At 38.5% G+C, this 12,647-nt stretch overlaps 1 protein-coding gene across 1 annotated transcript; it reads left to right on the forward strand.

The window, feature by feature from the left end:
• Positions 1-11,885, forward strand: LOC310632936 (sulfotransferase 6B1-like; the record flags this gene model as incomplete). The annotated part of the gene is made up of 7 exons (XM_083350390.1): positions 1-196; positions 1,851-1,996; positions 4,556-4,645; positions 5,391-5,517; positions 8,630-8,724; positions 9,373-9,526; positions 11,126-11,885. 7 exons carry the CDS (start codon positions 1-3, stop codon positions 11,254-11,256), a joined length of 939 nt encoding a protein of 312 aa, XP_083206516.1. The 3' UTR covers positions 11,257-11,885.
• Between the last annotated feature and the right edge of the window lie 762 nt (positions 11,886-12,647).

The following is a 12,647-nucleotide window of genomic DNA, read 5'->3' on the forward strand; positions in this document are numbered from 1 at the left end:
ATGGCTGAACAACAAGTAGGCAAAGTTCTGGATGAAAAGTTGGAAGAAAATGAAAAGATGGCTCTGTTGGAACGGACATTTATGTATGATGGGGTGTTATATCCTATGATGATCTGTTGCCTAGAAACCCTGAAAAGGATTAATACTTTTAGAGCTCGGGAAGATGATATCATACTAGCGGCATACCCCAAATCAGGTAAACATTACAGTTTTGCAAGGAATGCTTTTGCACATATGTATGCATGTTTGATAGTTTCTGTAGAGTTTATAACAGAGTTCCTGTTAAATATACATTAACTTATACTTTAAGTACAAATTTGAGGACAAGAAAAAAGATTGGGCAAAATGGACTGCAGAGATGTCAGGAACACCATGAGAACTGGAGAGACAAGAAATGATAAGAGAAACATAGAGAAAAAGAAAGAAAAAGATTTTCAACAAACATGAAAGGGCAAACGTCTCTTACAAAGATATTGTACTTGACTTATCTTTTATATCTACAGTAACACCTACAAGAATATGGAAAGATTCTTTAATTCAGCAGAACATATTGATTAAAGTGAAAGGTTAAAGTGAAAATTAAGAAAATAAATGATGGGACCTATCAGAGAGAATATTTAAAAAAGAAATGCCTGTTTGAATATGGTTAAAGAAATAGATTTTGGATATGAATTTTATTTTAAGAGGGATGAGCCCTCACGTAACATAGTGCTCTCTTTTTCTTCTCTCTTCTTATTTTATTTCTTGGTATGAGTAATCTAAAAGAGTTGAAATGGCTTGTGTAAAGGACATGTTTTAGATATTTAAATATGATTAACTTTAAGAAAACTACAATGGATAAAAAAATGTCTCAAATAAGAGTTAAAAGACCAGATGACTAGATTTATTAAATGGAATATTTAAAGATTAAACATATTTTTAATTATGGTAAAAAAGAATGGAAAAGGTTTGGAAATCAATATGTATTAGCTTAGGAGGAATATGTATTTTAAGTAGTATACTATCTTTTTATTTTTCTTTACTCTTATTCTTTTTTCTTTTGTCTTAATTATCCTTAAGAAAGGTAAAAGTATTGGAATGGCTTACATGACAAAAATAGACTTAAATATTTAAAGGTAATTAACTTTGAGAAAATCTTAACCAGTAAGAATGTCTTGAACATTGTGAGAAAAACAAACGTAATCAAGAACTGTAAACAGGATTTATGATGAGGCAACCAGAATGACTAGATAGAAAAGAAATATTATATTGATATGATTATTATCTGTAGAAATATTAGAAAAAAATTATACCCAATTGTTATCTACCAAAACAACAAGAGTTGTATTAACTTAAGGTTGGCAAAAGAGAACATTTTAGGAAAAAGAGGAAATCAAGTAAAGCTATTAGGTGGATTATAGATCATAGAAACTGTTAGTGAACGTTTTTTTAAATGTAAACCCAGACAACACATTGTTTACCAAATATTAAAGTGACTGTGCTAAAAAATTAAACACACACACACACACACAAACTTCCAAAGCGCATTTTATTGTCATACATTTAATAATTTGTCTTAATGAAATTCCTCAGTGATTACTATGTCTAAGATAACATTCTTGACCTTCTGTATATTTCAAGAAATACAGAGGTCATAAAATGACATTGGCATCTCTGCTTAATATAATCAATTATATGAATACCTTCAATACTGTAATTCTGAAAACGTCAATTACATATTTTCCAAATCAATCCATGTAATGTATGAAAATACATTAAAAAGTTGGTAAAATTCTGATATGATTGAAATGATCTATGGTCATGATATGTCTTTTTATATATTAAATGATAACATTTCTGTGTTTCTTCAGGTACAAACTGGGTTCAGCAGATCTTAACACAGCTGGAAGTTGCCTCTAGAAAATATGATGAAGACAAACAGAAACAATGGCAACCAACAATGCAAGAATTATCACTAATTTCTTTTCTTGAATTTGGAGATCCAGGAAAATTTGAGGTTAGAAGTTGAGAAATACTCAGTAGCTTCTATCAAGAGGCAGGAAAGTCAAATGAAAGATTTGAAAGCTGATGTAGGACAGAGCAGCTCTGATTTAACAAAGTGAAATTCACTCATTAGGAAAAAAAAGCGAGACAGGTGCAGGAGAGGAACATGGATTTGTGTGTGAGGCTGTGTGATCAGTTTAATCAGCTCACTGCAGAAAAATGTAGATCATTGGAGCAGATTTTGCTAGTCTGAACTCTGCTCTTAAATATAATATTAATCTATGAGAAATAAGCTAAAGTAGGGACAGGCACTCTTTTTGGAAGTGGGACCTGCACTTATTGTGTATGTGTTGATGAAAAGTGATGATACTTTGCTGACAGAAGTCACGAAGGAGCCACTGTCTGAACAGCAAGATCCAAGTCAGCAGAGACAACATTTTTAGCTTAGCTGGTTTGTTTTTTAGATGAATTATTTCTATCCCAAAGCTTAATCAACCTTATTTAGCATAATTTCCATTGGAATAAGGAGTGAAATTTCATCTTTGATTTTTGATAACATGCTACCTCATATGAGTAATAAATACATACCACCGCTTCGGAGACCATATATAGGAGGTATGATGACAAACAAGTCAAAAATTAGGACTTGAAGATTCAGTCAGTTTTTAATTTGTCATCATTTTAAAATATTTTCTGTAGCTTTGTATTTTATCATGAATTCTTAGTTCAGCCCATGCCCTCTTTCACAGACTATTGTAGAAAAAAACAACAATAAAAGTTAGATAACTTAAAGAAAACTCACTAGACCAGTGATAGCAAACCTTTTAGAGACCGAGTGCCCAAACTGCAACCCAAAACCCACTTATGTATTGTCGGGTGCTGGGTGGCCATGGCCCATTGGGTGGGTGTAGCCCTTTGGGTGGCATTGGCCCATTGGGTGGGCGTGGCTGTGGTGGTCACGGCAGACTGGGTGGGCATGGCCGGGGTGGGTGTGGGCACCTCGATGTTGCTCGTGGTGAGGGATGCCTGTGGGGGTTGGGGGAGATCCAGAGGGACTTTCGTGGGTGGGACAGTGGGCAGGAGGCTCGTCTTGTGGGGTGAGGTGAGGCGAGGCATGGGGCAGGGCAGGGCAGGGGTGCCATTGCTGCAGGGCAAGGCAAGGTGAGGCAGGGGCTGGGGCGGCTGCTGCCTGACATCATTGGCTCTTGCACATGGGGGCCAATTGTGTCCATCAGCAGCCAAAGCCTGCCGGCCCCTCAGTTTTGAAGCGATGTGGCTGTTTGCCGCCTCATGCATCACACCTAACCCTGTTGCAAATCTTTCAAGAAACTCATCACAAAGGAGGCCTGGCACAAAGGACACAAGCACAACTCCCAGGAGCCAGAGGGGCGCTTCATGTCAGTGGCACTGGGCAGGAGGCAGCAAATGGCTGATTTCGGCATGACGTGACTGTTTGCCTCTGGCTGTGGCCATTTGCCACCTCATGTGTTGCACCCAATGCCGCTGCCATGAGGCCGCAGAACAAGCCAGGCAGAGGCTGCATTCCGTTTCTCCATTCACTTCTCAGCCTTCACCGTGTGTTTGTGGGACTATTGGTAAAAAAAAAAAAGTTCCATCAGACTTTCTAACTTCTCACGAGATCTCGCGAGAAGTTAGAAAGTCTGATGGAACTTTTTTTTTTTTACTGATAGTCCCACAAATATGCAGCGAAGGCTGAATGGAGAAACGGAATGAAGCTGAAAGGCAGGATAGTAAACAAATGCTTGGTAAGGCGGGGGCGGGGGCGGCAACCTAACCCTGCGTGGGTATTGATGCAGTTTGCTCGTGGATAGGACTGAAGGCCTAGGACTGGGGTAACGGTGTGCCCAGAGAGAAGGCTCTGCATGCCACCTGTGGCATGTGTGCCATAGTTCGGCATCACGGCACTAGACTGAACGCTTTCCCTTGGGAATAGCAAGATAAGGCTTCAAGGATTCTGGGGAAAGTTAGACCTGTGCTGCTTCCTGTAGCGCAAAAGCTCCAAAATCAGACCCCTCTTGATACCTCCTTCTAGCCTAATTGGAGATTCCACCACAGCAGTTTATGATGACAAAGATCAGTGGGACTCAGTTTTTTTAGGGATGAACTTTGATATCCCTAATTTACATTTGTGTAACATCAGGGACGCGGTGGCTCAGTGGGTTAGGATGCTGAGCTTGTCGATCGGAAGGTCAGCAGTTTGGTGGGTCAAATCCCAAGTGCCGCGTAACAGAGTGAGCGCCTGTTACTCGTCCCAGCTTCTGCCAACCTAGCAGTTCGAAAGCATGTAAAAATGCAAGCAGAAAAATAGGGACCACTACGGTGGGAAGGTAACAGCATTCCGTGCGCCTTTGGCGTCTAGTCATGCCGGCCACATGACCACGGAGACGTCCTCGGACAAGCGCTGGCTCTTCGGCTTTGAAACAGAGATGAGCACTGGCCCCTAGAGTCAGAAACGACTAGCACGCATGTGCGGGGGAACCTTTACCTTTACCTTTATCATTTCCTTTGCATGAATGATGTTAACTTCCCTATGATTTTAATATTGTTAAAGAGGATGGAAAAACTGCCTTCCAGAAGAATTTTAACAACACACCTCATTCCTCAGAAGTTGCCCAAGTCTATTTTTGAAAAAAAAGCAAAAGTAAGTACTTCAGTTCTCTCAGTTATGATTTTATATATAATTAGTGCATATATCATCTATCAATAAGGTATTGTCAAATACATTTACACAATAAAATAGGACAACAATCCCAGAATCACACCAACTTTTCATGACCCGAGCAGGCCTGGATCTTAGCTATGTGGAAACTGTTTTTTATTCAGAAAAAAAAATTGAAAGCTTTCTTTTTCTGGTTTTCAAGCAAGCAAGAAAGGTACAGCATTGAAGTCCAAGGTCTGAGTCTTGTAGGCACTTGATGTCATTATTTAGTGTTCTGTTAGTATCAGGCAACTTCATCACATCATATCAGTGTTATCACCACCCAGATTTGTTTCAACGTCAGATGAGTGGCAAATAATTTTAATAAATAAAAGAAATAAAAAAAATCTTCACTTATGTATTCAAACTGAGCCATAGTTTAAAATTTCAGGTCAAATATTGTTAGTTTTGCTGCTTATTTAGGATCTTGGGAAATGGTCTTGGAAAAACTCTTTTAAAAATTACTGTTCTCCTAATTTATTGATCTTACCTTTAATCCCTATTCAATTCATTTTTTATTTGTTTGTTTGCTTTCTATACCAAGTCATCTCTTCTACAAGGTGACTCTGGGGCAGCTACATTTGAACTTTTATACTGCATTTTTTTTAAAATGGGATTTTTTTTAGGTTCCTAGCTCTGCTCTCCAAGATTTTACATTTACATGTCAATATATCATTTTTGCCTTAAGGTACTGGTTTTGATTCGGAATCCAAAGGACATAGCTGTATCTTACTTCCATTTTTCCAAAGGAATCAAACTGATTTCTGACCATGAAACCTGGGATCAGTTCTTGGAAGCTTTTATCACTGGAAAAGGTATGCTTGGTTCTCTTTCTGCACTGGAAAAAAAATATGATTGAAGTAGGGGAGGGGAAAGGACCACAGAGAGCCCAGGCCTTATTCTCTTGGTCCCCTGTCTGTCTGTGGAAGAGAAGCAAGATCGCTGTGGATAAAGAGCTCTTTTTGTTCTGCTTGTTTTTCCAATACTGAAACTTATTTCCACTGCTTCAGTATAAAGCAACAGTAGTTCCATCTTTCTTTTCATACTCCAGAGTTCATATAACAGACTTAAACCTGGATTAACTGCACATTAGCCTAATATTTGTTATGCCATGCTATGACCTCCTCCATCTGAGTGTGGTTGACTCCATTTGAAATGACATATTGTCATACACCATAAACAGAAATTGGAATTACACAGTCTGAATGAATGGAAAACCATTCACTTTTGGTGAACATGTTACTTTCGGTAAACAGTTGAGGCAATCTAATGAACAGTCATTATTAATAAAACAGGGGCTTCAGAGACTGGGAAGCTGTCAAAAATGTCAAGAGAATGGATGCAACTATGTGGTGAAATCCTGTGTCTTTTAAAAATGTGCTGTACATGTAAAAAAGAAACATCAGGGTTTTGACTGAGTGGCCATAAGTTTTTGATTCCTCCTCTACATGCCTCTGTTAGCCAAGAAACCCAACAATATAACAACAACAACAACAACAGCCCCCAGTGAGACACTACCTTGATGTGATTGTGGAGCTTGTGCACTCTGAGGAAGATGAGAGCTATTCCATAGGTTCAACCATACTGGATATGTCTCATCGGAGGAGTCAAAGAGTGTCTCTCCCATAAAAAATATGGTGAGACATAAATTACAGAAAGCCATACCAGCTTCGATGTCGCCCGGGTTAAGAAGGTCCGTGCTAGATGTTGGAATTCCTGGATATCTGGTGAAAAATGGGCTACAGGACTCAGGACTGTTGGCTGGGCAACCAGGGCCAGCAGCTGCAGAACTAAAGGAAGAAAATGTGTTTACCTGTCGCAATTACACAGTGATTGAAAACAAAGAAATAATGATCTGTTATACAGATCAAGTCCAAGAAACAAACCAACTAATGTACAGCAAAGCTGCAATTATAACTGAGTATCTGGGATGCAAAATCAACAAAGAAGAAAAAAACAGAGCAGTACACCACAAAAATGGAAGATTGGACTGGACAATAAGATCAGCAAGTTAGAAGAGAGAACCAAAGAATAGGACTTGATTATGTATTAGCGTTTTATGAATCCAGATCGCACGCTGTTTGAAAAACTAACATACGTATGTAGAGGTTAAAAAATAATAACAAACTTTATAACTGAAAGATCAGCAAGTTGAGATCAGATGCAAGCAAGCTAGAACAGATGAACAAAAAGAAGCTGAAGAACAAGAAGACCAAAGAATACCTAATCAAGAAATGCTACTTAAAACAAGGAAGATCAATGAAGCACTGGAAATAATAAAGCAGCAAATAACAACTGTAGCCAAGAAGATCGGCAGATACGAAGCTTTAATTGCAAATTATAGGCAGCACCTCAAATTTCAGTCCAATCAGAAAGGTTTCTACTAATCCGTCAATGGAGAAACGGCAGTGAATCAGTCAGTGCCCGACAAGGAAGAAACAGTGCAGTTTTGGGCGCAGAACAGCTTGGTTAAAAGAGGTGGATAAGAATAAAAAAGAAGTTGAAATGAAAGAACTAGTAATAATAGCAGAAATGGTAGAGGAAAGAGCAAGGAAGATCAAGAATTGGTCAGTATCAGGTGAAGATGAACTGCATGTTTTTTGGTTGAAACATCTAAATTTGCCCTTTTATTACTTGTAGACTTCAACTCCCCAAACTCCCCAAAATTCTGGGAGTTGAAGTCCACAAGTCATAAAAGGGCCATGTTTGAAGACCCCTGATCTAACTGGTCTACCCACTATTATTATACCCACTTGTTGCCAAAGAGTTTAACCACCTACTACAAGGAGGTGAAATTGGAGAGTAGCTAACATCTGGGAAAACCTACCTGATAAAGAAAGATCCAGCAAAAGGGGCATCACCAGGCAACTACAGACCAATTACTTGCTTACCAACAAGTTTCAAATTGCTAATTGATGTGGTAGCTGATGCAGTCCAACGGCATCAAATTGAAAACAATCTCTTTCCACCTGAGTAGAAAGGAAACCACCCCAACAGCAGAAGAACAAAAGATCAACTGCTAATTGATAAAGTGAATTTGGAAAACTGCAAGAGAAGGAAGACCAATCTGAATGTAACATAGATTGACTATAAAAAAACATATGACTCTCTGCCACATGACTGGATAACCAAGTGCCTAGAAATAACAGGAGTCAGTCGAAAAATCAGAAATTTTGTGCAAAAACCGATGGCACAATGGAAGACACAGTTACAGGTCAATGGTGAGAGACTGGAAAAGGACAATGGAGAAGAAGACCAGAAAAATAATGACAATGAAGTGTGCCCTTCCTTCATCCTCACAGCGATATTGACAGACTCTATGTACTGAGCTTGTCGATCAGATGGTCGGCAGTTTGGTGGATCGAATCCCGAGTGCTGTGTAACAGAGTGAGCGCCTGTTACTTGTCCCAGCTTCTGCCAACCTAGCAGTTTGAAAGCACGTAAAAATGCAAGTAGAAAAATAGGGACCACTACGGTGGGAAGGTAACAGCATTCCGTGTGCCTTTGGCTTCTAGTCATGCCGGCCACATGACCACGGAGACGTCCTCGGAGAAGCGCTGGCTCTTCGGCTTTGAAACGGAGATGAGCACTGGCCCCTAGAGTTGGAAACGACTAGCACGCATGTGCAGGGGAAGCTTTACCTTTTTTTATCTACCAAGGCAAATAGGTAGACGTGGAATGTTGCAAGTACATCACATGGTTGAAGAAGAAAAAATGATGAAGATGCATTTAAGTTAGTACACCAGGAAGGCTTACTGACTACTAGAGAGATCAAAGTGGCCTACAAGAAAGACCAAATGAAAAACAGAATGGAGGCATTTGTTCATTTACTTTGTGGGTTTGTGGGGCTAAACAGCAAAATAAATATTCTCATTATCATTTGCTCTATGGAAAAGTAATCAATATGTTCTGCTTAATTCCTATCAGTGGCCTATGGATCTTATTTTGATCATATTATTGAATGGAGCAAGCACCTTGATGACAGCAATATATTTTTTATCACCTATGAGGAGATAAAAGAAGTAAGTGAGGGGTCCTTGGTGCTCTCTGAGCTTGCTTGTTTTTTTTGCAGATGTTTCATTAACCAAACTAGATAACATTATCAGTGCTAGTAATGAGTGCGGTTTGCTGTCAGTTTATATTCTAGTGACTTGCCTGTCAGTATTGATGGGGTGGTCTTAGAGATTCTTTGATTGGGCTGTTTGCTGTTGACCTCTTTGGAAGTTTCTTGATTGGAGTATTGTTCACTTGAATGTTGTTAAAAGAGGTAAGTTTTTAATAATAAAGATTTAGATTTAATTTAAGAATAAAAATTTTTTTGGCCAATTACTATACGATAATGAACAATTTATCAGGAAATAAAAATTAGGAAATATAACACAAGGTTTCTGCTTGGTTGCCTTTCTCTAAGCAACTAATAAATATATCAGAAACATTTTCTTTTTAAAGTCAACCTCTGGATCAGCTGATCTACTCCTGCTAATACTTCAGTGAAAGAATGAAGACTATGCTTTGTTTCACTTGTTTATTTTTTCTAATTCATATAAGTTGAAACTGCAAATATCAACATTTTTGTGTGGTAACCAGAACAAGACTTGGAGTTAAGAGATTTGAAATGTTTCCAGGGAAGCCTTAGTAACTTACGTTATATGTATTTTGGGGTTATTCAGAATCCAGCCTCAGCAATGAAAAAAATAGCCAAATTCTTTGATTTTTCTGTGACTGAAGAAAAGATTGAGACCATTGTAAAGGAAACAAGTTTTGAAAATATGAAAGATAATTCAGGAACCTATGGAAAATTGGGCCCGATACTTTTCCGCAAAGGTAATATTTAATATTTTTAATAATTTTGCCAATGAAGCCTCATTGGCTAGGTCTTCTCTAACCTAGTGGCTTTATAGTTGGTGGGATTTCAGCTCCCATTACTCCAAATATTCAAAGTGGTGAACAAGGGGCAGACAAGTACAAATGAGGAGATACAGGAAGCAAAACAAGTGTATTTTGAGTGGGTGAACCTCCAAAATAAGAGGCTACTTGATTTAGGTCGTGAATTAAGATTTGGATGGCACGGTTACCTATGGTATGACAAGGTTAAAAGTAAATGTTGATTTTAATAACCATTTTGTTAGGCATGCCATACTAAGAGTTTGGAATAAATGGTAAAACAAAGCTTTCTGTAAAGATGCCTCTCTGGGTATCACCCCAGGAAACTTTTTTAAGAAAAGAAATGGTGAAATAGTATCTTTTAATTTTAGTGATCCTATCCTTAACTCTAAGGAGGAGTTAGACTGAAAAGGATGTGTCTGCCATTGGTTTACATATTTACAATTGAAAGAAAGACTTAAATCAGACAAAAAGAGTTAGGGGTTTGATTTTTGTGAAAAAAATGCCACTGGAGAGAATGGAGAACAGGAAGCAGAGCGGCTCTGCGCATCGACGCAGAGTAGAGAAGAGCACTTGCTTGAAGTTCTGCATCGCCCCACATCTGTTAAGTATTGGGATTGGTGAGACATTGACAAGGCGGTGGTGAAAAGCAACAGCACATTTATTAGGTTAACACAGAAGCAGCACTAACTGCTGCTTAACTTCTATTTATACGGGCCACTGATAGGTGGTGGCCAATGGAATTAAAGCTGTATTTCCCGCTCAAAACAGAAGCTAACAATTCTGCAGACAAGCAGTCTGAAGTTTAAACAGACACAGCAGTTAACTATTAATAACGGTTCCCAAGTAATTTACATCAATATATAACATCTCCCTTCTCCGTTCACGAAATGGCATCCCCGTTTCCTGCCACTTCTCCTGAAAGCAAAAAATTTCAACTTGCTTTCCCATTCTGGTGCATTTCTCTCCTGCTGATACGATGTTCATGGAACTAAAAAAAGTTCAGTCAGACCTTCCAACTTCTCATGAAAAAAAAAAATCTCCTGAGAGGTTGGAAGGTCTGACTGAATTTTTTTCAGTCACTATAATAAATTTCACCAAGCCCTGTCTGAAAGTTTTCTTGCCGATTAGAACCAAATCTGAATAAAGGAACAATGCTGTCTTATGCAGCCTGATAGTCACCTACAAAAATGGAAAGGTATTAATCTTTGTTACTCACCCAAAAGCAAATAGCTAGGAGAACCTTTTTGAGGGATGAGGCAAGGGAGGGAGATTTTCCCCAAATCTGAGACCTGGAACATTTCCTAAGCATGCATAAAATCTCCCTGTTAAAATTAACATTTCACAAACCAGATGAAGTGGACTCCAAAGCCTAAAAATATGCCATGGAAGTGTCTTTCCTGTGCAATAAAACCCTTTGTTGCTTCTAGTGGAGTTTTGAAGAATAGCTATTATTTGGGTTACCTGAAGGACATTCTCTCCCTCTTCCTTCCTACCCTTCACCCATCATTGTAATTGTTTTTTTCTTTTGTTTTTTAGGCATGGTAGGTGATTGGACATCTGCCTTCTCAGAAAGCCAGAGGGAAAAAATGGACAGAAAATTTGAGGAGAGTGTAGCGAAAACTAAGCTTGGAACGATGTTGAATTATGAGCCGTACTGCAAAAACTGAAGAGATCGTCAGTGCTATGAATCTCTCATGTTCTGATTCTCTGCATGAAGATAAACATACTTAAGTTGTTCAAGAAGAATTGGTGGTGCCTTCCTCAGTCTCCAGATGTGCCAGATGTCATTTCCGATAATCCCAACACTGCTATTGATTGGGTTATATGATGAGTCAAAGATAATAGGAAAATAAAAAAAAATAAAATAAAATAAAGCTGCTTTCAGGACACTATTCACTCTTTTCTCCTCTTTTGGATATTGACATTAAGTGGAAGAACTCTTCCAGAATTAATAAAATCCTAGACTTACCTATAAGATGAAAGAATTTACTCTCTTATTCTGTACAAAATTTATTGAGCAATTGTTGAAAGACTAAAATGACTAAGAGGCTTTTATTATCCCCTTAATAAAATTCTTTATAAATTTTGGTTTGCTTTAATACATTAATTCACCCCAAAACTCGAAATCCAACAGAGATAGCTTCTTGGTTCGAAACTTATACCAAATGTCCTCTTCTCTATGACCACTAGCACTAGCCACACCTATGAAAGAGGTCCAACTTCTGACAGATATTACATTGCTGCTTCCCTCATTTTGACAAAACTCTACACATACCCTGGCAAACTACAGACATCTTGTGTATAATTCCCCTGTACATGTTTATTTAAAAGGAAATAACATTATGTCTTATTTGATTATTATTATGTAAAAGCCAGCTAAAGTACCAATGTCCACTAGCAAACTTTTCTCCACTTAACTAGTGATTTAACCAGCCAGTTCCTTTGAGATGACAAATCCCATACCTTTCAGATAAATGTGTGTAAGACTACAGGCTTATAGCATAATCATATCCACAGACCAGTACACATCAAGTCCTTATTCCCCTCTGCTCTGCATTGATGGGGCCACACCTGGAGCATTGGAGATGGTTCTGATGTCACAGTTCCAGAAGAATAATTGATAGGTTAGAAGAGTCTCAGAGGACGAGCAACAAAGATAATAGAGGGACTTGAGGACATGCCCTATGAAGGCAGGCTTCTCTCTATAAGAAATAACTACATCTCTACAGAAATAGAGCACAACAATGATGAAAACTGTAAACTTGAATGCATTTGGGTCAATATAAAAGGGGGGAAAATGACATTGCCATAGGTGTATACCAAGGGTAGGCAACCTCAGCTCTTTTATGACTCATGGACTTCTACTCCCAGAATTCCTGAGTCAGCTATGGAAGTCCATGAGTCATAAAAGAGCCGAGGTTGCCTACCCCTGGTGTATACTATAGGCCACCCAACCAAACAGAGGAAATAGATGAACATTTTGCTAGTCAGCTAACTAAGGTATGTAGGAAGCACATCACAATAGTAATGGGAGACTTTAACTATCCTGACATCAACT

Source organism: Vipera ursinii, assembly GCF_947247035.1.
Source record: "Vipera ursinii genome assembly, chromosome: 1".
NCBI lineage: Eukaryota > Metazoa > Chordata > Lepidosauria > Squamata > Viperidae > Vipera > Vipera ursinii.